The sequence below is a fragment of the Berghia stephanieae genome, chromosome 2 (assembly GCF_034508935.2).
Source record: "Berghia stephanieae isolate SIO BIC M18660-M18661 chromosome 2, UCSD_Bste_1.3, whole genome shotgun sequence".
Classification (NCBI taxonomy): domain Eukaryota; kingdom Metazoa; phylum Mollusca; class Gastropoda; order Nudibranchia; family Aeolidiidae; genus Berghia; species Berghia stephanieae.
In genome coordinates, this window is record NC_088361.1 from 3,798,122 (window position 1) to 3,821,483 (window position 23,362).

Here is a 23,362-nt window from a genome sequence, read left to right on the forward strand (position 1 = left end):
AACCCTGAAACGGATACAGACTACAGACGGACCAAATACAATCAGAGGTCTTTTCGCTTTCATCTTTTGGACACACTGCGCTCATATTCATAATAATTTCTTTTGTCTTTCTTTAGTAGTGCACACAAAGAACAAGATAGTTTGCAATTAGCTGCTTCAGAAGATACGAAAACACACCTGTGTCAAGAGAACTGCCATTCGAAGAACTTGGTTGAAGCCTGACGAGGTCGAGTCGCATTGTTTTGTTCGTTGTCTAGACGTCTATTTCTGCTCATCTTTGATCCTCGTGAATCTGTAATATAAGAATCAAGAAGCTGTAACTGAAACTGTAAGGTTTGTAATTGTGTGAATTTTTTAGCATTTGTGAATGCACATTTACTTCATGCCCAACAACGTTTAAGTCACAGTTTCAAAAGTTCGCCATCCAAGTCCAAACTGAAACTGGAAACTACAGCAGACGAAGCCGAAGATCCACGGTGAAAATACAAATTGAAAGGGCTGTCATTAGGCTGTCATTATCCCCAGACACCTGTCTGGGGATAACGAAAATTGGTTATCCCCAGACACCTGTCTGGGGATAACGAAGGCTGCGGTTATTCGGACTATTACTATTGTCCAAATAGTAATTCGGTTATTCGGAGGCTGGGCTTTTAACTTTCATTTTCCCCAGACACCTGTCTGGGGATAATGAAAATTCGTTATCCCCAGACACCTGTCTGGGGATAAAACCAAATTTCGTTATTCCCAGACACATATTTGCAACGCCGCTCTTTTACTTTTAAACAATTATCCACATTCCAGATTATGGAATGTTTCCGAATGCACACAGAAATAAGGAAAGTTAATAAAATATCTATAAAAACATAAAATTAACCAACATTAAATCAGTTGTTACTACATATACACAATATGCGTCGACTTCGAAGTGGGTGTCATGGCCGAATGGTTTAGTCGTCTGCCCTGGAACTTTTACCAGAATCGACGTTGTGGGTTCGAATCAATACATACCTGTGCACAAGGCTAACGACACTAAAAGAAAGAGAAAAAGAAATCTATATATGAACAAAGAAGGGTTTAGACTTATCAAGACTAAAGACAGATCATGGCAAAGATACCTTCAGACCAGAAATAGCCTTGATTACAGGTTGTATTGTGACGCCAGAAATACACTGAGAAGTTACACAAGGAAGCTTAAGAGCGATTTTGAGGAGAGTATTTCAAATGAGATCCAAGAAAACCCAAAAGCCTTTTGGAAATACACCCAATCGAGAACAACAATAAGAAGCGGGGTAGGTGATCTGCGGGACAGTAATGGAGACCTGCAAAACGAGGACATTATAAAAGCAGAAATAATGAACAAATTCTTCTGTGGTGTATTTACACATGAGGACACTAACCATGTGCCAGCATTGGAGACAAGACATTACAGCGAGGCACTTGTCAGTATAGTTATAAAGAAAGAAGACATACTGAAAAATATTATGAAGCTTAACCCAGGCAAATCAGCAGGACCTGATGGACTCCACCCTCGAGTGCTAAGGGAAATTGCGAATGAAATTGCCACACCGCTTCAAATCATATTCACAACGTCGTTACACAACGGGAACTTGCCACAACAATGGAAACTTGGACAGGTTACTCCAATATTTAAAAAAGGTGATAGAAACACTCCTGGCAATTATCGACCTGTGAGTCTGACAGCAGTTCCGTGCAAAGTGATGGAGGCAATAATTAAGGAACATGTGATGGAGCATATGGTCACAAACAATCTGTTCTGTGATGAGCAACATGGCTTCGTGCCTCGGAGATCATGCATAACACAACTAATTACCTGCATTGATGAATGGACAGACGCCTTGGATAGGGGAGAACCGATGGATGCGGTATACCTCGACTTTAAAAAGGCATTTGACACTGTACCCCATGAAAGGCTCATTCAAAAACTACATAGCTATGGCATCAGAGGAAAGATAAACGAATGGATATCTAACTTCCTGCACGACAGAAAACAGAGAGTCTCACTGAACGGGCACACATCACAGTGGTCGGATGTCACCAGCGGCATTCCACAGGGGAGTGTTCTGGGTCCAGTATTATTCGTGGTATTCATCAATGATCTACCTGATGTTGTAAATAACGTGATCAGAATATTTGCTGACGATACAAAGTTGTTTGGACCTGTAAGAACAGAAAGTGACCGACATGCTATACAAGATGATATCGACAAATTATCAGACTGGTCAGACAAGTGGCTGTTAAGGTTTAATGCAAGCAAATGCAGCGTAATGCATCTTGGTTACAAAAATCCGAAGCACACATACAGAATGAGAGACGATAACGGAGTGTACCAGCAGCTAGGGGAAACAGAAGTAGAAAAGGATTTAGGAGTGCATGTAGACAACAGACTATCCTTCCACCATCATGTCAACTGTGCAATAAATAAAGCAAACAGAACTCTCGGAATTATTAAAAGGACATTCACCAGCAGAAATAATGATATTATTAGGCGGCTCTACACTGCTCTGGTACGACCATCACTTGAATATGGTAATGCACCGAGGATATCACAGCATGTCGGTGACATGGATAAAATTGAAAGGGTACAAAGGAGAGCAACGAAGCTTTGTTCAGATTTGAAGCATCTACCATATGAAGATAGACTGAGGCATCTCAAACTACCATCATTGTACTACAGAGGACAAAGAGGAGACATGATACAAGTATATAAGATAATAAACGAGAAAGACAGAGTAGATAGAGAGCAAATACTACCAGAGAGCACATTTAATAGAACGAGAGGACATAGCGACAAATTAAAAAAAAGACAGGCCAGATTAAATGTAAGAAAATGCTCCTTTGGACTCAGAGTGACAGATAACTGGAACAGCCTTCCAGAAGAAGTAATTAAAGCGAGGACAGTGAATGAGTTCAAAGACAAGTTAGACAAACACTGGCATTACAAGCGTTACCAACTCCGCCCCAACCATGCAGGTGCGCGTAGATATATCAGAGATAGTGCAGAACGGGTATTACAGGCATAGCCTTCAACCCGAAGAAGAGGTATCGAGGTATCGAATCCTGGTTCCGCAACAATTTTTTTTTTTTTTTTTTTTAAAAATTCCGTCTTCTTTTTACAGAACGTTGCAAGGGATAAATGTCCCATCCATCCCCCCCCCACCTTTTTTTTTAAATTTTTTTTTTTTTGTCCGAGTCTATTCTTTTCTCCTTTTTGTTTGACCTTTTGTTCCTTTTCTGAGCATGAATTTCTTAAAATTGTTTTTATTTTTAAATACTTTCCTTAATTCTTTTTTTTTAACTCTCTCTCTCTCTCTCTCTCTCTCTCTCTCTCTCTCTCTCTCTCTCTCTCTCTCTCTCTCTCTCTCTTGGTTCCTTTCTAGTTTCTAGCAAATTGTCATATTCGTCCCCACTCCGATCTCAAAAAGTGTCTAAAAAGAATAAATAATTAAAAAGCAAACAAACAGAAATATTCAGAGAGGTCAGATAGAGGAGAAAAAAAAACAATAATTTTTTTAAATAAAAACAATTTTTAGAAATTCATGCTCAGAAACGGAACAAAAGGCCAAACAAAAAGGGGAAAAGAATAGACTCGCACAAAAAAAAAAAAAAAAGTGGTGGAACCAGGATTCGAACCCACAACGTCGATTCTGGTAAAAGTTCCAGGGCAGACGACTAAACCATTCGGCCATGACACCCACTTCGAAGTCGACGCATGTTGTGTATATGTAGTAACAACTGATTTAATGTTGGTTAATTTTATGTTTTTATAGATATTTTATTAACTTTCCTTATTTCTATGTGCATTTGGACACATTCCATATTCTGGAATGTGGATAATTGTTTAAAGGAGCGGAGTTTCAAATGTATGTCTGGGGATAACGAATTTTCATTATCCCCAGACAGGTGTCTGGGGATAATCACAGCGAATTGAAAGAGATGCTATCTAGACTGAGGAACTTTCAGAAGGCCTCCCAGGGCCGGAGACAACCAAAAAAAAAAATGGTTGACCTGAGCCTGGGTTTGATGTGATTAATGTGATGTTGGCTCCAGATTCTAATTAATAAACTTTCTAACAATGGATGGATAGCTGTTGTTTTGCTGCGTTTTTATATGTAATGTTTATGATATGATAAACCTTTTTACTTTCTGCTCATACAATAAATATCTAATTGACAAAATAGCCATAGCGATTTTGGCTTGAGACGAGAGTTGGGGGGAGGCTGCGATTTTGGTCTGGGTCTCCTCTGTGTACAGTACAGATTGCAATGTAATAGATGTCTAGTAATACAGTCGACTTCGCTTAATCGCACACTCTCGGGAGTTCGGCTTAGTGTGTCGATTAAGTGGAGTGTGCGATTAAGCAGAGAAGCTAATAATATCTAAGCCCCAGCTTTCATGTGCAATTCACGTTGGACCTTCCCCATTCTGGGTTTTCTATGGGCTTGGGGCCATCCTATTCAAGACATAGCCTCATTAATCATTATAATGTCTGCTTCTTAATTTTTATTATTTATAATCCCGCCAATGTAGATCATCTGTCAAGTGTTCTTCTTAGATTTAGCAGCGTTGTTTATCCACTGTGTCAAGTTTTTCAGTGTTTGTCAGAGATGGTTTGTCACATTCCGACGACTCATCCTCATTTTCATTATCCAGGCATTGTCTATTGTGTGGCTGAATGGAGGTCCGTAGCTCCTCATATGTCAGTTCACCACTAATGGGTATATTATTGCCCATTGTAAAGAATTGATCGAATGCTTCGGCTGAAAAGTTGTGTGGAACAGGAACAGCACCGTTGATTTCATAAATGGCTGTTGATTGTCATTGCAATCAAGGTGTAGCGATTAAGCGGAGATGGTGTGCGATTATATAGAAATAATTCAGTTTTTCGAGAATGTCTAGCGTATACGCGGATTGTGCGATTAACCGATGTGCGATTAAGTAGTGGAGTGAACTGTACTAGACGTCTAGTAATGTTGGGGGAAGGGCACAGGGCGATGTGTGCCAAAGCAAGGTTGAAACCTAAAAGAAAACAAACCGTCCCGAAAAAATCTGTCTTTCCTGACGGGGATCTAAACTCAAGACCCCCTGATTACCGATTAGATGTACTACAATTACACCACCCTATTCCCAATAGGGAATGAGATTAGCGGAAGGGTATCGTCCCTTGATTGGTCTTGGATGTCACCGGCGGAGAAGTTATTTGTAAACAAACCATCTTTTAGTTTTAATTTGTAGTTTACATCATATTTTGTTAACATTTCATAATGGAGAAAACTAAAGAAAAGATCTACGTTGATTATGCATTTTTGTACAGAAATATGAATAATAAATTTTGTATTTGGAGCGGCTTGGCTTGTAGTTGGTTTGTTTACAAATAACTTCTCCGCCGGTGACGTCCAATCAAGGGACGCTACTCTTCCGCTAATCTCATTCCCTATTGTTGGGACGATTTAATGTCTGAATGCCTATGTATTATTCTTCAGTATGCTTTTTACGCTGTAAACCCTCACTGCATCACGTAACATAAAAGTTGAACATGAGAGGACAAAGAAAATGAGTAGTTCCATTTTTATTTTTGAAAATTTCAAATTGAGAAATTAGGTAGCAGGCACTGGTGTAAGATAACGATACGATCTGCCGCCATCTTTGATAGCTGTGCCCCATGTCTACTTCTGGGCCTTCATGTCATGCTCTAGGGTCCTTCTCCGTGTCTTCAAGGGACTTACTCTTGTCCTTGCTCCCTGTTTGGCCCATCTGAGGGCGACCTTGGTATGGCATCTTGGTTTATCTGGAGGACAAGGACAGTCCACCTCCATAAGATACAGACTCACTATTATTTTTATTATTATTATTATTATTATTATTATTATTATTATTATTATTATTATTATTATTAATTATTATTATTATTATTATTTATTATTATCATTATTATTGTTATTATTATTATTATTGTATATAAGATACAGACTCATTATTGTTATTATTATTATTATATATTATTATTATTATTATTATTATTATATTAGTATTATATTATTATTATTATTATTATTATTATTATTATTATTATTATTATTATTATTATTATTATTATTATTATTATTATAAGGTATTGTATGTGTGGTTTAATTGTTAAATATCTTCCAGTATTTAATATTAATATAGTTCATTTGCCAAATAATTCATTTTGTCTTTGTTTGACAGTTCAATTGTTAAAATGATCCAACCAACCCCAATGGCAGTTGACAGAGAAAGAATCTTTCAATGGATAAATGAATTATCATCTCCTGAAACAAGAGAAAATGCGTTGCTGGAACTAAGGTAATTTATAATCCATTAAAAAAAATAATTCAGCATTATATAATTATATTTAGTTCTCCTTTAGATAAACTGATTATCACATGTATCAATCTAGGCGGGATCCTTTGACCTCCCATGGTGAGCAGAAGGTAACTTGCTATGTCTTCTATCACTTTATATCTGTTTCCCAAGTTTCTTTCTGTCTTTGTCTTGGTTTTGTCCTGGCCCTTGCCAAGACCTCAGCTGAGGGGTAAACAGTCAAATGCCATTAGTTTTGGGAGATGGTATTTTTTTCTTTGTAAATCATCTCTCTGTTAATGCATTGTTAGTTATGTATTTCTGTTTTGGATATATATATTCTATAAACATTTGAGGGTATTCCTCTTACTGGGATCCTGTGCTTCTAGATGAGATGTAATGCCTGACAAGCTGGTCGTGTTTTTGTTCGCTGTTTATATGTGAGATTTTCCTTTATATTTTTATACCTTTACAATTGTGATTTTTCCGACTTTTACTAGATACAGGACAAATAATTACTTTTAATAAAGAAGTTTTAAACAATTTTTTTAGTGATTTTCTGTGATTTTCTACACTTTTCAAATGGATTTTACAATGCAAGTATTTATCACCCCTTGTTATTTGTACCAATATTTGAAACCTTTTATGCAATGCAATTAGTCCTGAACTGTTTTTATAATTTAACCCAGCCTATCGTTATTGACGCCAACGGGATGGAACAAGTAGACAACAAATCATTAAAGTTCAAGCTGGTCACCAATGGATTCATTGTTTTTAACGTCAACAGACAAAACAGAAAGGGTGGTGCCATCATGATTATTTTAAAACATCCTTTAAAATCAAAGAAGTAAAATCCACACCATACACGTCCTTTGAACACTTAGAGTGATTTTATCTTCTCACCATCCCATTTATCAATTATCCGGTCTCTACTGTCGACCTAATTTCTGAAAAAGTAATTCCAGTTTCACTACATTTTTAGCTGAATTTGAAACTTGGAACACCAAAAGATAAAGGAACAGTGATTGATGCTGACAACCTGCTCCCTACCACTCAGATTAGAATAAAACCAATTAAAAACTGTCCTAGGGCCTCTTTTATTCACAACATACACTGCACCTCTGAATGATATCATTAGCGCTTTTTCTGCTCGTTCTCATTTTTACGCGGATGATACACAAGTTTACTTTCCTATTGACTTGTGTGATGAGCACAAAGTTATTCGAAGGTTGGAGTCTTGTATCATTGCCGTTAAAGACCGGATGATAATTAACAAATTAAAATTAAACAATTAAAAAAACTGAAATACTATTGTCAGAAAACAGCTTTTCCAAAAATTAATATCGTCTACCCATATTAGTATTGTAGATTGTAAAATTAGCATATCAAGAAACTGTCCGAAATCTTGGTACAGTTCACTCCCCTTAATTGCACATCAGTTAATCGCACACTCTACATATACGCTACACATTCCCGAAAAACTGATTTTTTTTCCTATATAATCACTGCGCTTAATTGCTACACCTTGATTCCAACAACAATATACCCATCAGCGGTGAACTGACATCTTAGGATCTATTAGTATTAGACTCTGTTCAGCCACACAAAAGACAACTCCTGGATAATGAAGATGAGGATGAGTCATCAGAATGTTACACACCACCCCTGAGAAACACTGAGAAACTTGACATGGTGGACCAACTAGGCCGCTTCACCCAAGAAGAACAATTGACAGATGATCTCCCAAGATTGGTGAGAATGAAGACAAAGGTTTATAAACAGTGTACAGAGAATAGACTCTTCGCGATGACTATTCTTACAAAAAGTAATGTCACGTTTTATTGTCGATTAAACTAAAAAGAAAAAAAACAATAACCAAAAGTGAAGTGAAAGAACCCCCCCCCCCCCCCCCCCCCCCAAAAAAAAAAAAAAACCAAAAAAACAAACAAAAAAACAAAAAAGAAACAAACAAAAACAAACACAACCAGAAACAAAAAAAATCAACTTCTAATGAGGCCATGTCTTGAGCATGATGATCCCATACCTGTAGAAAACTCAGAGCAGAAGGTCCTACATGAATTGCACATGAAAGCTGGTGCTTAGATGATATTTTAGCCTCTCCGCTTAAAATTGACTCTCTAACCTGAACTCCCAAGGGTGTGTGATGAAGCGGCATCGACTGTATTTATTTTGACAGTAAAATTAATGTGCAAACTCATATTTCTAAAATTATTCAAAATTGTAATTTTTTATTTAAAGAGAATCGCTAGTGATTCATGCTGTATATTGATATAACATTAGTATCTTCTCTTTTACTTAGTAGAATAGATTATTGTAACGCTCTTTTGTCTGGTTGCCCCAAAAATTCTATCAATAGACTGCAGAAGATACAAAATAAGGCAGCCAGACTAGTTACTTTTAAAAACCCGAAGAGAACACATTACTTCTACTCTACATGACCTTCACTGGTTCCCAGTTCACTACAGAATAGAGTACATAATTCTTTTATACGCCTATAAATGTTTTACAAATGTAGGTCCTTCTTACTTACAAGACCTTATTAAAGTCTATACACTTAGTCGTGTCATAAGATCATCAGAATCTCTTTTCATGAAAGAAATAAAGCTTTTAACTGTACGGCTCCACGTCTGGAACTCTTTCCGTTTTAGAACAAAATCTGCTCCTCGTGTTCTAACATTTTAAGAAACATCATAAGATTATTTTACAGGGCATTTTATGATTTGATGTTTTTTTGTTTACTATAGACATATGTGTATTTGGGTGGGGGGTTGTGCATTTGAGTCAATTGTAAAGCGCTGCAGAACACTATTAAGTGGATGTTTAGGCGCTATAGAAATATATTCTTCTTCTTCTTCTTCTTCTTCTTCTTCTTCTTCTTCTTCTTCTTCTTCTTCTTCTTCTTCTTCTTCTTCTTCTTCTTCTTCTTATTATTATTATTATTATTATTATTATTATTATTATTATTATTATTATTATTAAATTATTATTATATATTATTATTATTATCTCCAACTAAGGACATTGATGGTGTGTTCTTGGAATCTACAACTGTTCTCTATTTGAACCAATTCCCCTGTCTTACTTTTTCTTGGGTGCTTTAATTGTAAATCTATAATTTTTTGACTATTCCATTTTCTTCTTGTTACAGGCACTGATTGACCTAAATGTGTCACAAGCGCCATAACACCCTTAAAGACAAACAAACATACATTTCAACTTGTTAGTAACAGATTGGATAAAGCGAGTCAAATTCCCAATTTATTTCAATCTTTCATTTTCTCAGTTTTTTTTCCATACTATTTTCAAATGAGTTCTTGTCATCAACAAGCCAATATTTTGAATCTTTAAATTTAATAAGCGAGTGTAGACCCAAATGATAGTTGCCATCATGTTAACCAGTCAGTGACCCAAAATCCCCATCTAACTCAGGTTCTCCACATGGAAGAGTGCATGTTGTACGAACTGAAAACAATAGACTTGGGTGTCATTTATGTAAACTGATGTCTTTTTTAAAATAACATTCTTAGTTCTTAGTTTTGAGTTCGTTAATTCCTGTAAATTTGTGTGTTATGCACATGTAGTTGCACATGATGCTTTACACTGACAGGGTGTGCTATTTACACAGTACATTTGACCATTTGCTAATAACAGTACAGTATGACCTCTCTAATTGGGTTTTGTCTGTTTGCAGGGTAATTTTTGCCAATTTTTACAAGTTGAGTTAACTTTTCAGATTTAGATTACTTTTTTATCCAACTTTTATAGCCAACAAAAAATTTAGTTTAATTGAAATTTCTCAGAGCATATATGCTCTAGATTCCTAGTATGGATTTTATTATATCTACTTTTATTATATTTTATTAATGCTGTTTTTAAATTATCAGTTTTAAATTTCTGTACTAGATATTATGATATATAATGATATATATATGATATATACCAATCATCATATTGTTTCACACCAGTGCTGGGTCCATTTCATAGCCTCTGGGCTGCAGGTTCTTAAGTCAGTGTTCGTCAGTCCAAAGTTACATTCCAAGAGAATTTGTTCCATAGTCTGCATTGGGTGTCTGCACGTACTCTGACTGTCCGTGGAAAGTCGCCACTTTAAACATGTTCTGGTCGGTCTTGCCCACTTGAGTGTCACACACTCTTTTCTGGATGGTTTTGTTCCAGATGACCGTGGATGGCATCATTATTGTAGCTGTCCCATTCTCGCCAGGTATAAAAGCCTTTAAACTGGGTGTCCCTGTTATAGTACGGCAGGTATTGTTAAATTCAGGGTCAATATAATTGGCATGGCTTGATCTTGACCGAGGAGTAGCAGAGTTATAATGCTGTTATTGTTATCCTTAACTCTCTTGAGTTCATATGCATGGAAAATCGAACAAATTTGTTTGATTTTCAATGAGGGTGAACTCGAGAGAGTTTAGAGTTTTGGAGTCAGCACCCCATTTTGGTGTTGGTAAATTTTCCCAGTTGTTCTTTGAAGCTACTTTTGCTTTCTGCTTTTTTGTGTGTTGGGTCGAAGGATAGGGTATGATCCAGTGTAACACCAAGATAGATTGGGAAAGTATTTATTATCCAGTACCTCTCCATTCCAGGAAATAATAAGTTTCCAGTTTGCTTTGTGGTTATTAACATGGAAAGCACACACTTGTCTTTTACCTATGTTCGCATCTAGAGAGCTTTCTGTAAAGTACTTTGTGATTTTATTCACAGATGTCTTCAATGATTTTGAAGTCTCTGGACAGTCTTTGCCATACAGAAATCTCCATATATTTTGATATCCAGGCTGGTCATTTGTATAGATGTTAAATAGAGTTGGAGCCAGAACAAATCCTTGTGGGACGCCATTCTTCTGAAAGCACCATCTGCTTTTTATTTTTATCCTGTCCATTTCTACAAAGAATCCTCTGTTGGTCAAGAGGGATTCTATAATCTTTACAATCATTGTGTTATGTGTTGTTCTTGCCACTTTGAGGAGGAGCTTTCTATGGTTGACCGTGTCATATGCTGCTGTCAGATCTACAAACACTGTGCCAGTGATTTGTTTGTTGTCAAACCTATCTTCGATGAATTGGGTCAAGTTGAGGAATTGGTCGCAGCAAGATCTTTCTGGTCAAAATTCAGCTTGATCGGGTGATATAAATATATGCGGGTTTACTGGTGTGGTGATTTGAGCCATTATTATAGGTTCATACATTTTGTATAGGATGCTAAGGAGAGAGACTGGATGGTAGCTTTTTCTATTTAAAAAAAAAATCTTTACCAGGTTTTAACAATGCAACAACCCTTGCTTGCCTCCACAGTATTGGGGTTGTGCATGATGCAGCACAGTTCTTGAATAGGGCTAATAACCATTTTTGTGTCTCTATATACCAAAGTGTTGAATGATTTCTGTGCTGATACATGGATGACTCAAGTTCTTCGGTGGTGAATGGTTCTATTTAATCTGAGCTGTCTTTAGCAATTTTGGCTCACTCTCATTTATTTTATTTTTTTTTTCACCTGGGCTCGTGTTTTGTGTTTTGGCTTTCCATTCTGGATCAACTGGTTTGCCACTTTGTTTGGCATCACTGCTGCTACTCTTGTCTGGGCCTTTGTAAATGTAAAGGGCCAATGAGCAATTTGATTAGAATTAGGTGCTATATAAATTCATATGTTATTGTAAATGAATAATAATAATAAGTCATTCACTCTGTGTCCAGATCTTAAGTTTTCGTATTCAGGTATTCACCTGATTTGTCAATCTGTTTCCGCTGTCTGTTAGTTTGATGAACGCATCAAGTTTACAAAAGTATGCTTTGAAATTAGAGCTTTCAAGCGTAAAACAGATTTTTCATCTATCTGTTGGAATAAATTGGGAATTGCTCAAAATTTTTATTTTTGATTTTATTATAAATATAATTTTTTTTTTTATTACTTAAAAGTCAAACTATCTCTCTATTCTACAGCAAAAGAAGAGAAATTGTACCAGGCCTTGCTCCTATGTTGTGGCATTCATTTGGGACAATAGCAGCCTTATTACAGGAAATCATTCACATCTATCCATGTATACTCCCTCCAGTATTGACGGTAACTCTTTCAATGTCTCATTTCAAAAAAATATGTATACATATGTATTATTTATTTTATAAATACAGTGGTGTCTCTCTAATCTGAAATTCCACAATCTGGATGTCTCCATTATCCGGACAGGTTGCCTGGGAGTGGATTGTATTTTTCTTTATTTGTACACTTTAGGGACTGATTCCACTATCCGGATGTCTCTGTAATTCGGACAAAATTCTTGGAACAAAGTTGTTCGGATTGGAGAGATGTGACAATATTTATTAAAATCATTCCTTTAACATTTTAAATAATGACACTGGGGTATAGCAATAATCAAATTCTATCAAAATGAACTGTATGTAAGGAACATATAGAGTATTGGGAAAGTTATATTTCAATCAAATTCAACTTGAAATCGCTTATGTAATGCTTTGGTAATTCTTCAGTGTGTAGCATCACCTCCAGTTTGATGAACAGAGTTGACATTCAAAGTTATCTGTTGGAAATTTTTTATATGATTTCAATTTTGTGTTGTTTTCTTAAGGAAGGAACTCGCATTTTCTCATTTTTGAGACTTTCAATGATTATAGGACTGCACCCTTGAATCATATACCTATGATGTTCGCATGGGTGTACGATTCGAAAGTGATGTCGTTTCTTCTTCTCTTTACTAGCCTATCCTGCTTCTTTGGTTTGTGATTGTATTTTTGACAGGGGATATTTTTTTTCTGTAAATCTTCTGCCTGTTTGTTCTTGGTTATTTATAATTTAGCTTATGATATCTTTAGGGTATGATTTTGATTTACATTTGTACTATTTTTGTTAGATTGCTTGTTTTTTTGTTTCAGCGGTCTCTCATATAACCTCAATTGTGTTGGAAGAGACCTAAAGCAACAAACAAACAAACAAAAATTATAGGACTGGAAAAGAATTTAAAACAAGCAAGGGTTTAATATCAAGTTGCCTGTTTAGAGGGTTTTACTAATTTCAATGCATTTTTTGATAATTTCTTATATCATTTGTTTTCCAAGGCAAACCTCTCTTTTTAAATGACATTACTGTAGAGGTCCCTAATTCTAGGATGAAATTGTATATTGTGAGCTAATTGGAATTTAAGTAAAAATCTTCTCTTAAAATTTTCATCAGTAACAACTGAATTAAACAAAAAAAAATTATTTAAAAAAAAAATGTTTTGCGATGTTAATGATCTTCATGTACACCCTTATCCTATTTCAAACGACTATTTAATTCATATCTCCTTTTTTTTTTTTTTTTTAATCAGGCTTCCCAATCAAATCGTGTATGTAATGCTCTGGCAATTCTTCAGTGTGTAGCATCACATCCAGAAACAAGATCAGCTTTCTTAGCAGGTAAGTTTGATTAATTGAGTTGACATTAAAAATCTGCCTGCAAACTTCTGTTGGAGATAATGTGACTTCAGTTTTTTTTGTCCATCTGAAATTTGCCATTGTACTTTTATGGCATTATTTTTAAAAACCTTGATCTGATTTCTTGACTAGCTTATTATAAAAATGATCCATCTAATGTATGACTAATTTCAGCAAAGAAGTCCGTACAAAAAGAAAATAGACACTTAAAAAATCTAGAAACATGTGTCCAAAATATATTGCCAATTAATTAGTTGTTCACTGACTCGAAATTCATATGAATATAATATTTGACTGTTGATAATAGATGTGAATGTTGCTCTAAAATTTAACATAGCGATTACAATTTATGGTTAGAGCACATGTAGATCATATTTGGCTGATGGTTTTATGGATTTAGTTGATTTATGATGATATTATTATTATTATTATTATTAGTATTATTATTATTGTTATCATAATTATTATTATTATTATTATTATATTATTATTATTATTATTATTATTATTATTATTATTATTTTTTATTATTATTATTATTATTATTATTATTATTATTTATTATTATTATTATTATTATTATTATTATTATTATTATTATTATTATTATTATTACTATTATTATTATTATTGCAGCACACATACCTTTGTTCCTTTACCCATTTTTGCACACTGTCAGCAAAACTCGTCCATTTGAGTATCTTCGCCTCACAAGTTTGGGAGTCATTGGTGCATTAGTGAAGGTAAGAATGTCAATTAATCATATGTATCATTTATTTTTGTGTATATTCACATGCATGCTTGTTTTAGCGATCCAATTTTATTAAAGAGATAGTTATATAATCTATTGGTGTTAAAGAAAAATTACAGCAAATGTGTATGATATTTATGAAGTGTTAGGTGGACACCTCTCTGTGACAAATACCATTAGTGGATGATGGTTGTCAGATACAAAAATCTTTTGTTTTCACTGTGTGATAAACTCTTTTTAACTCAAAATGGTCACATGGTAACATAAACTTGGTCAAAACAACTTCTGATTCCAATAGTGTATTTAAACAATGCTCAAGTGCTTGCTATCATGTCATTCAGGTCCTTTCGCTGACTTAAGTTTGCAAGCAGTACAAAAAACAAAACAAAAAAACTCAATCAAAACGAATAGAAAAAAAAACTGACAAGGGTTAATAAAATCAATGGTTATTAATTGAGTTTGTAATCATAAGAGTTAAAAATATGGTTATAAGAAAAAGATGTTATTTAAAAAAAAATATTAATATATTTTGATATATAGGTTGTTCTCAAAATTACTTCTTGCTATTAGATTATAATTAATCTATGCATTATTGTTGTTTCTAACATTAGACAGATGAACAAGAAGTCATTAATTTCCTTCTCAACACTGAAATTATTCCCCTATGCTTGCGCATTATGGAAGCTGGAAGTGAACTATCCAAAACAGTAAGTAATGATTTTCATTTTAGAATCACACTTGAGAAATGAATGAGATGGGTCCTTGATATACACAAAAATGTTTCTTCACTGGCACAAATTTTTCTTAATTAACTAATAAGCAGGTGGATAAGGACGATTAGCATGTGTGGATGGTCATTCTTTTTGTTGTACATATGAAATTGATGGAAACTGGTAAGCCTGTTTGTCTCCGCTCAGAGACTTTACTCCATTACTAAATAGTGCTTTAATTTCACATTAATTGAAGCTGTCATATGAAACTGAGTCACATTTAAAGACATGCACAATCTCACATGTTGTTGAGCCATCATTTTATGTCAATGGCAACGAGAAGACAAGCATGAAATAGAAAATAGTTTCATATCCTTGGGCATTTTTATTTTTAAGCATGAATTCTCATAAAAATAAAAACCATAGAAGTACAAGCAGTTTTTGCATTTGTCACAACCCTGCAACGACATTTATTATTTTTAAAGTTTTATGCGTTAAGTTGACATGTAACTTAGAAATCTTGATGTCCCAACAAGTTTTTGAGATTAGAAAAATATAAGAAATTTTGTTGAAGACAACAGCTTACATTATAATATATAATGACAATGCGGTTATGTGGTCTTGTAGAATGACATTCGCTTTCGGATCGGATGGTCCTTACATTCTCTCACTGTACTCAGGTGTAAAATGAGTATCTGGATGTTAACAGCATTGTCTCTGTCCAAAAAAATTATAATATCGCCTTACAGGCGTCTTGTTCCATCCTACATGTTAAGTGTTGCTGTTGGCCAGGGACCCCTTGTAAAGCACGTTTAGGATATTGCGCTATATAAAAGCTCAATTTTAGCGCTTTCATGGGTGCCAGTTTTCCGGTTCATGTCGGAATTCCGGTTTCGCGATATCTCGACACAGCCGTTTATTACACTAGAAATCTTTCACTTTAGTTTAATACCGCCTCACCCCCAATGGGAACGATCCACCGTCGATGACGGGGAGACCACCGTGTGGTTACGTCATAACTGATGTCCAGAACGTGAGAACTGGCCTATATTTATCCCTGCAGGTAGAATGCACCGCTTGGATTTCATTGTCAGTCAGGCTATAGGACAGATATCGTAAAATCAACATTTTTACACTGCAATTGCTGACGATACACTTCTTCCATTTTTTTCTATTTTATATGGATATAACGGCCACATTTTCATCTTTAAGACGCAATTATTTTCATTGATATCAAGAAATGGTGAGTATACTTTATTCTCTCTTGAAAAATGTATATTTTTCTATTTAAAATTAACCTAAAAAATATTTTTAATTGTTTAAAAAATTCAAATTGATGTTATCTGAGTTTTGTTACCCTAACACATGGTAGTAAATATAAGAGTAATAATCTACTTTTAATATAGTATTTATTTCAATGATTTGTAATGACCGGTTTTTGCACAATGAATGTGTAAACACATTTTGTCTAATTCTTTGTTGGCTAACAAAATAGTCCCGTATTCAGACAAACTCCTGAGACATGAGAACACGAATCCAATCGTGATGATAACGTTATTGTTGTTGTTGTTGTTTTATGGTGATGATGATGATGATGATGATGATGATGATGATGATGATGATGACGATGATGATGACGATGATGATGATAATGATGATGATAGCGCAGTTATATTAGTAATCATAGTAGTAGTAGTAGTAGTAGTAGTAGTAGTAGTAGTAGTAGTAGTAGTACACACACACACTCATAGAGAGAGAGAGAGAGGGAGGGAGAGAGAGAGAGAGAGAGAGAGAGAGAGAGGGCGGGGGGGGGGGGGGGGGGGGAGCGTGTGTGTGTGTGAGTGTGTAAAACTCGTGTACGCACATTTTTAGCATGGAACGATTTTTATTGCTTGTTCAGTCATGAATCATGTTCTCATGATTTCTCTGTGACAATTGAACTTTAAACCTATAACTTTCACACCAATTTGCCATTCCGTCTTCACGATTCTCACCTTCCCTCGATATTCTTCTACATCGCCCGTTGATACAGTCAACGGGCGTGGGAAAAGAGGGTAGATAGATATATTATGACATCAAAAAGCGATGTGATCAAAGGTGGCGGATTATTGTGTAACATCAAAAGCCCGATGGACTGCGCTACAAGGCCGAAGTTTCGAGGGGATAATATGTGATTTGAGTGGGAGGGGCTTATTTAACTTTGCCGATGACCGACTGGTGGACGATTGAAATTATAATTGTCCTTTTTCAGCAGCCAATTGGAAATGGGTAATTGTAAACATCTGATTGGCGCTTCATGGATAGAAATCAGTTTGGAGGTCATGGGATGAATTTGCTGGAGAGATGGAGTAAATTTGAAATGAACGTAATTTGGGGCGTTGTCTAGGTGTCAAATAAGACTCTCACAGACCGGTGATGAATCCTTTTTTTTTTGGCCGCAAATGCTACAGTAAACTTCTTTCGCTATCTTATTTTTGCTAAAAATATTTCAGAGTGGGTATATATGCGGATTCCATTTTGAATAACGGGCATTTAGAACTATATTTTAAAGGAAAATTATTACGTTATTATTATTAGCAGGCATCTAGGCGATCACTATCGTATTATTACTAACAATCAATAATATTATTATAACTCTTATAATTACAATTATTATTATTATTATTATTATTATTATTATTATTATTATTATTATTATTATTATTATTATTATTATTATTATTATTATTATTATTATTATTATTATTATTATTATTATTATTATTATCATCATCATCATCATCAATATCAATAATAACTAATGATTTTTTTTTTTACTCAGATGAATGGTCATACTGAAAACAAGCATTGTCTCAATGCAAATGGACTCTGCCGAATAAGCTGTGAAAGGGCTCAAATGAGATATGTGGTCAAAAAACATTTCATGCAAACTGCTCCAGAATTAGCAAGTGAAATTCAACCAGTGAAAAAAAGAAAACAGAACGTTGGTTAATTAGAAGCTGTTTCTGTGAAATGTAACAGTCAGCTGTTCCTTACAATAATCGTGAGGTTTTACGTATGTTAATAAAAAGTATTAATATATAAAATGTGTTAAGATCTAGACGGCTATACAAAGTTCAAAAGAATACTTATAACTTATCTTTACCTATGATTGTCAATTTATTTTAAAATAACAGTTCACTTTGATTATCTGATCATTAATCCTCCCCCCCCCCCTCCTATCTTTTTCTATGCATTTATCACGATTTTTTATTGTCAGAAAATGGATATTATTAATTTTTTACTATTATCATTATTACAGTGGTGATCAAAAGTAAGATAAATACACTGATATTATATGATTATTACTAGTATTAGTATTACATCGATATCACGTGTTTCAACTGATTCACAATGATCATTTCTGTTATCCACGATGCTTCGGTTGATCAATGAGCAGACCATTTTCAACAAATTTCCATTTTAAATAGTATTAGCTATCTGGTCGGCGTCCTTTTTTTGTCGCAGCACTGGAGAGAGAGAGAGAGAGAGAGAGTGTGTCCGTGTGTGTGTGTGTGTTTTGGTGTGTGTGTGTTGGTGTACATAAAACTAATTTATGCAACGTTTTACCACGAAACAATTTTCATTTTACCACCTCAGTTTAATCTCTCATCAGTTCTCTCTGACAATTGAACTTTGAACCTATAACTTTAACACAACTACGTCATTCCATCTACACGATTCGCACCTCATCGCGATATTCTTTTATGTTGACTCGTGGTACAGTCAACGGGGTTGAGAGAAGATAGATATTGAGTGACATCATCAAAAGCGATGTGATCAAAGCTGGCGGATGGTTGTGTAACATCAAAGACCAGTGACTGGTCTACAAGGCCTATCATATTCGTGGGTATGTGTGATTTGAGTAGGAGGAGCTTTCTTGACTTTGCTGATGACCGATTGGTGGATAATTGAAATTAGAATTGTCCTTTTTCAGCAGCCAATTGGAAATGGGCAATTGTAAAAAGCTGATTGGACGCTCATGGAAAGAAAGCAGTTTGAGGGACATGGAAGGAAATTGCCGGAGAGCGTGGAGGGGGAAGGAGTAAATTATATTGGATGAATTGATAGTAATTTGGGGCATTGGGAAGTTGAATAAAACTCTCGGAAACAGGTAATGAGTCAATTCTTCGGTCGCAAATGATTCAGTAAAATTCTTTATTCTTTATTTCTTTCTTTTTTTTTTTTTATTTCCTTTCTGTCAGAGTGGACATATAAAGACGAATTCCAATTATTTTTTTTAAACGAGCATTTAGAACGATATTTTATTGAGAAATTATATCGTTTACCAAAATTAGCAGGCGTTTAGGTGATAGCCACTATTTATTTGATCTCTTGATCACCACATCAGCATATTTTCATATTTTGTTGTTAAATTGAATTCATATCACGTTTCCTTCACACTTGTCTCACTGTAATATGTTTTGTTTTATATCACTGTAAAGCGCTTAGAGCCTGTGACAACGGGGTAAAGCGCTATATAAATGCCATTTATTATTATTATTATTATTTTCATGAAAATGATCATTATTATTATTATTATTATTATTATTATTATTATTATTATAGTTTAGAACTATACAAACGTCAAAGGAATGCATATAACATATATCTTTTCCTAAGAATTGTCAATTGCCATTACTAAAACCAGTTCGTTTTGATCATTTGATCAACAAACCCTACAATTCGGTGATTACGCATTTTTTAAGTTGCTGTCAAAAAAGGATATGGCTGTACAGGTGAGCGGATATCTCAACAATGCTTCATTACAAAACGACTTTGATTATATATTTTTACTCTGTGAATATTGATGATTATTGCAGTATTTCTCATTTATTTGTATAAACTCAGATAACTATGTAATGTTTGATTATATCGTTTGAAGTAATTAAAATTTCGGACCCATTTTTATGGTTCTTTCCTATAAAATCTAATCGCAAATGATCTACTAAAATTATATCAAATAAAAGTATGTAAATCACTTGTTATGACTCTAAAATATCTTATTGCTACATCTAATAGCATCTTTACTACGCCACTTTGAACTTGAGAAAAAAATCGTCAAAATAGGAAAAGTTGCTCAGTCGCCCTTTCGGCACAGGCCGTGACTCGTCATCTGTTATGAACTAGCGTCCGGCAAAATTTACCTGTCAAACTAAAGTGAAAGCAGTAAACGGCTGTGTCGAAGTCAAATACCTCCGGTTTCAGTGTTTTGAGTAAAATAACCTAATAGAATCTGTAAAAATTTGAAAACGTGATTCAGCCACCTTTTCACTGTATGGAGTTTATAAGTTGGTTTAAAATCAAATTAATTTCCTCATTGTGTCAATGTTTGCTGTGTAATCATTTAATAATGGTATAAAAACGGTGATGAAATAAGAGTAAAGTTTTGGCCACATTTTCAGTAGGAGCATTTTCAGGTTTGGCAAAGTGTCGAGATTTTAGTTTCAGGTTTCAGCACTTCTAACTGCTGGCACCCATGAGCGCTTTGAGAAGCAATTGCATAGAAAACGTTATACGAAATGTACATTATTATTATTTACCTGCTAACGTTAGATATAAACATCTCTCTTTTGATTGTAAGTACTCATGTGTCATTTATGAGAATTGCGGATATGTAGTTCCTGATACTATTTTTTCCCCTTTCATACATCAGATTCTATTTTCTATATTCACAGGTGGCAACTTTCATTTTACAAAAGATTCTACTGGATGAAGGAGGCTTGAGTTACATTTGTCAAACTTATGAAAGATTTTCTCATGTTGCCATTATTCTAGTAAGTTTTAACTTGCATAAAGTAGATCCTTGCTATCCCAATCTCTAAATTTCCTCCAACTTCAGCTAGCTCAAAAATTTTACTTATAGTGTGTAATTTTATCCTACATTTTAAAATGTAGTCTGTTGGGTTCTGATTATCTCTATATTGAGACAAAATAATTAAAGGTGTAAAAGAATCCTACTGATATTGTTAATAGTACATGATAGGGATGATGATACAAGGGTTGCAGCACTTTTGATATGTGAAGAGACGTGGTATTGGTGATTCATTATTTGTAAAGTGCTAACTGGTGGTAAAATAAATATTCAGTTTCATAACCATTCAAGAGATAGTATTAGCTGGGTGTAGTATTCTGACATAGGTCAAAGTTTGTTGATGTATGCCTCATTGCCAGCAAATGAAACTTTCCAGGGAGGTGATGTGCTGGTCAATCAATATTTTTTCTCTAGTGATTGAATTGACTGTGACTACTACTGCTACCGCTTTTTGTGCCACCTGGAATTCCAAATGTAATGGAATTTATTGTTTCCCTGACTTGTCCAATTGCAAACTTTACGGCAGATTTTTCTCCCCTTAACCTTTCCAGTTTAATTTCTTTGCTGGAGATGACATTCTGTGTGAAGGATCCCCTTTTTAAAGTTAGTTTTCATTTATTTATAGCTTTAAAAAATTTTGTTTTCAAATAGTTTTTTTTTAAAATCCATCTCATTGTTATCATAAATTCTTTGATGAGTTTGGTGATATGCTTGGCATTTGCATACAAAAATTCAGGCCAGGGGAGGTAATAATTTGTAAGTGGGGGTAAGAGGCAAATTACTCAGATCATCATTCTTACAAACTTTGGGTTTGTTTGTTTTTTTTTTAATGTAAAAACAACAGCAAAGCATTTTTCTTTTAGGAGAATTTCATAATTTGAAACTGTGTTTTGCACCAGGAATATTTATTTTGGTGGGTCACTGGATTGTTTCAGGTTTTGTTGGATGTGGCATTAGATACCTTCAGGCATAATGACATTTGCCAACTTGACCCATGGTTGGCAGAGAGATCACATTTGCTGTGTCTTCTATCCTCCTATGTCTGTTTTTCCTTTCCATGTTTCTCTCTGTCTTTGCTCTGGATTGAGATTACTCAGGTTTTTTTCCTAGTCTTGACAGGGATACTTAGCTCAGATGGAGGCAAGTCAAATATGGTTTTCCTTTTGTTTTTTTGTTTTTAAGAGATGACAATTATATTATGTAAGAATTTAAGTGGGATCCTTTGCTTGTGTGTGGTAATATCAAAATCGGCTTATATGGATTGCTCTTGGAATCATGTGTTTCCTATTTGAAACAGTCTTACTTTTTTTTAATGCCTCTAACTTCAGATCTGCAACTTTTTACCTGTCATCTTCCTTACAGGCGCTGAAATGACCTAAAATTGTCACAAGGACTGTAAAACCCCTAAAAAAAAAAAGAATGATAGTAGTATTAGCATAGACTCGGATATGAATCATACTCATAGCATTATTTGAACTGCTCTGTCCTGATTTAAATGATTGACATTTGAGAAAGGTAACTAACAGATAAGCGAATTAAGTTTATGATGATAAAATGCATCCCATTCTAGTAAAAAGTCTTTTATAACAGTTTATTCATAAATTTATATCATAACAAATAAAATTAATAATCCATCCTCTCCTTTATTTTATTGGGTTTTTTTTTAGAATGAAAAATGCATTAACAACATTATGGTACACGTAAATTTGTTCACTACGACTAAGCATTCAGAATGATTCAATATTTGTTTTTATTGTATTGAAAAAAAAATTTGAAAATTACAATTTATTGTCTTCTAGAACCATTTGCATGCAACCCATCGAAGTGAGATTTGCATACTGCTGCACTTGCATTTCAGCCGCTGTACACAATTTTATCACATTTAGAAAAAAAAATTTCCTTGTTAAAATCTCAATCATCATGCACAAAATCAGACATCAATGAAGTCTGTTCTCATGAAATTCACCAATTTGTAAACACTTGATTTCAGGGTAAGATGGTGATTGCTTTGTCCAAAGAACCCTCAGCCCGATTGCTGAAGCATGTTGTTCGATGTTATCTTCGTCTTTCAGATAATACCAGGTAATTTTGCTTTGTTGTACTTTAAAAAAAGAAAATTCAGAAAATCAGGCGATGAGTTATATGATCATGTTTGCGTGTTAAGTTGGACACATTGCAGATCTGTCTAATATTTCACATCTTGAGTAAAATACCGCAATTTGGATCCCAATTACGTTTTGACTAA

The 23,362-nt window shown here is 34.5% G+C and overlaps 1 protein-coding gene across 4 annotated transcripts in view; it reads left to right on the forward strand.

Moving 5' to 3' along the window:
- Positions 1-23,362, forward strand: part of LOC144964183 (CCR4-NOT transcription complex subunit 9-like) — a 28,168-nt gene continuing 4,806 nt past the window's right edge. The window contains exons 1-9 of one of the 4 annotated variants that reach the window (XM_078898156.1): positions 18-226; positions 305-333; positions 6,226-6,342; positions 12,318-12,438; positions 13,697-13,784; positions 14,439-14,545; positions 15,165-15,260; positions 20,981-21,079; positions 23,108-23,199. In XM_078898156.1, the coding sequence (XP_078754282.1) occupies positions 6,239-6,342; positions 12,318-12,438; positions 13,697-13,784; positions 14,439-14,545; positions 15,165-15,260; positions 20,981-21,079; positions 23,108-23,199 (707 nt within the window). In that variant the 5' untranslated portion in view covers positions 18-226; positions 305-333; positions 6,226-6,238. Of the gene's footprint in view, positions 334-6,225; positions 6,343-12,317; positions 12,439-13,696; positions 13,785-14,438; positions 14,546-15,164; positions 15,261-20,980; positions 21,080-23,107; positions 23,200-23,362 lie in introns of all 4 variants that reach the window. The other 3 variants (XM_078898158.1, XM_078898155.1, XM_078898157.1) reach the window with 3 other exon arrangements.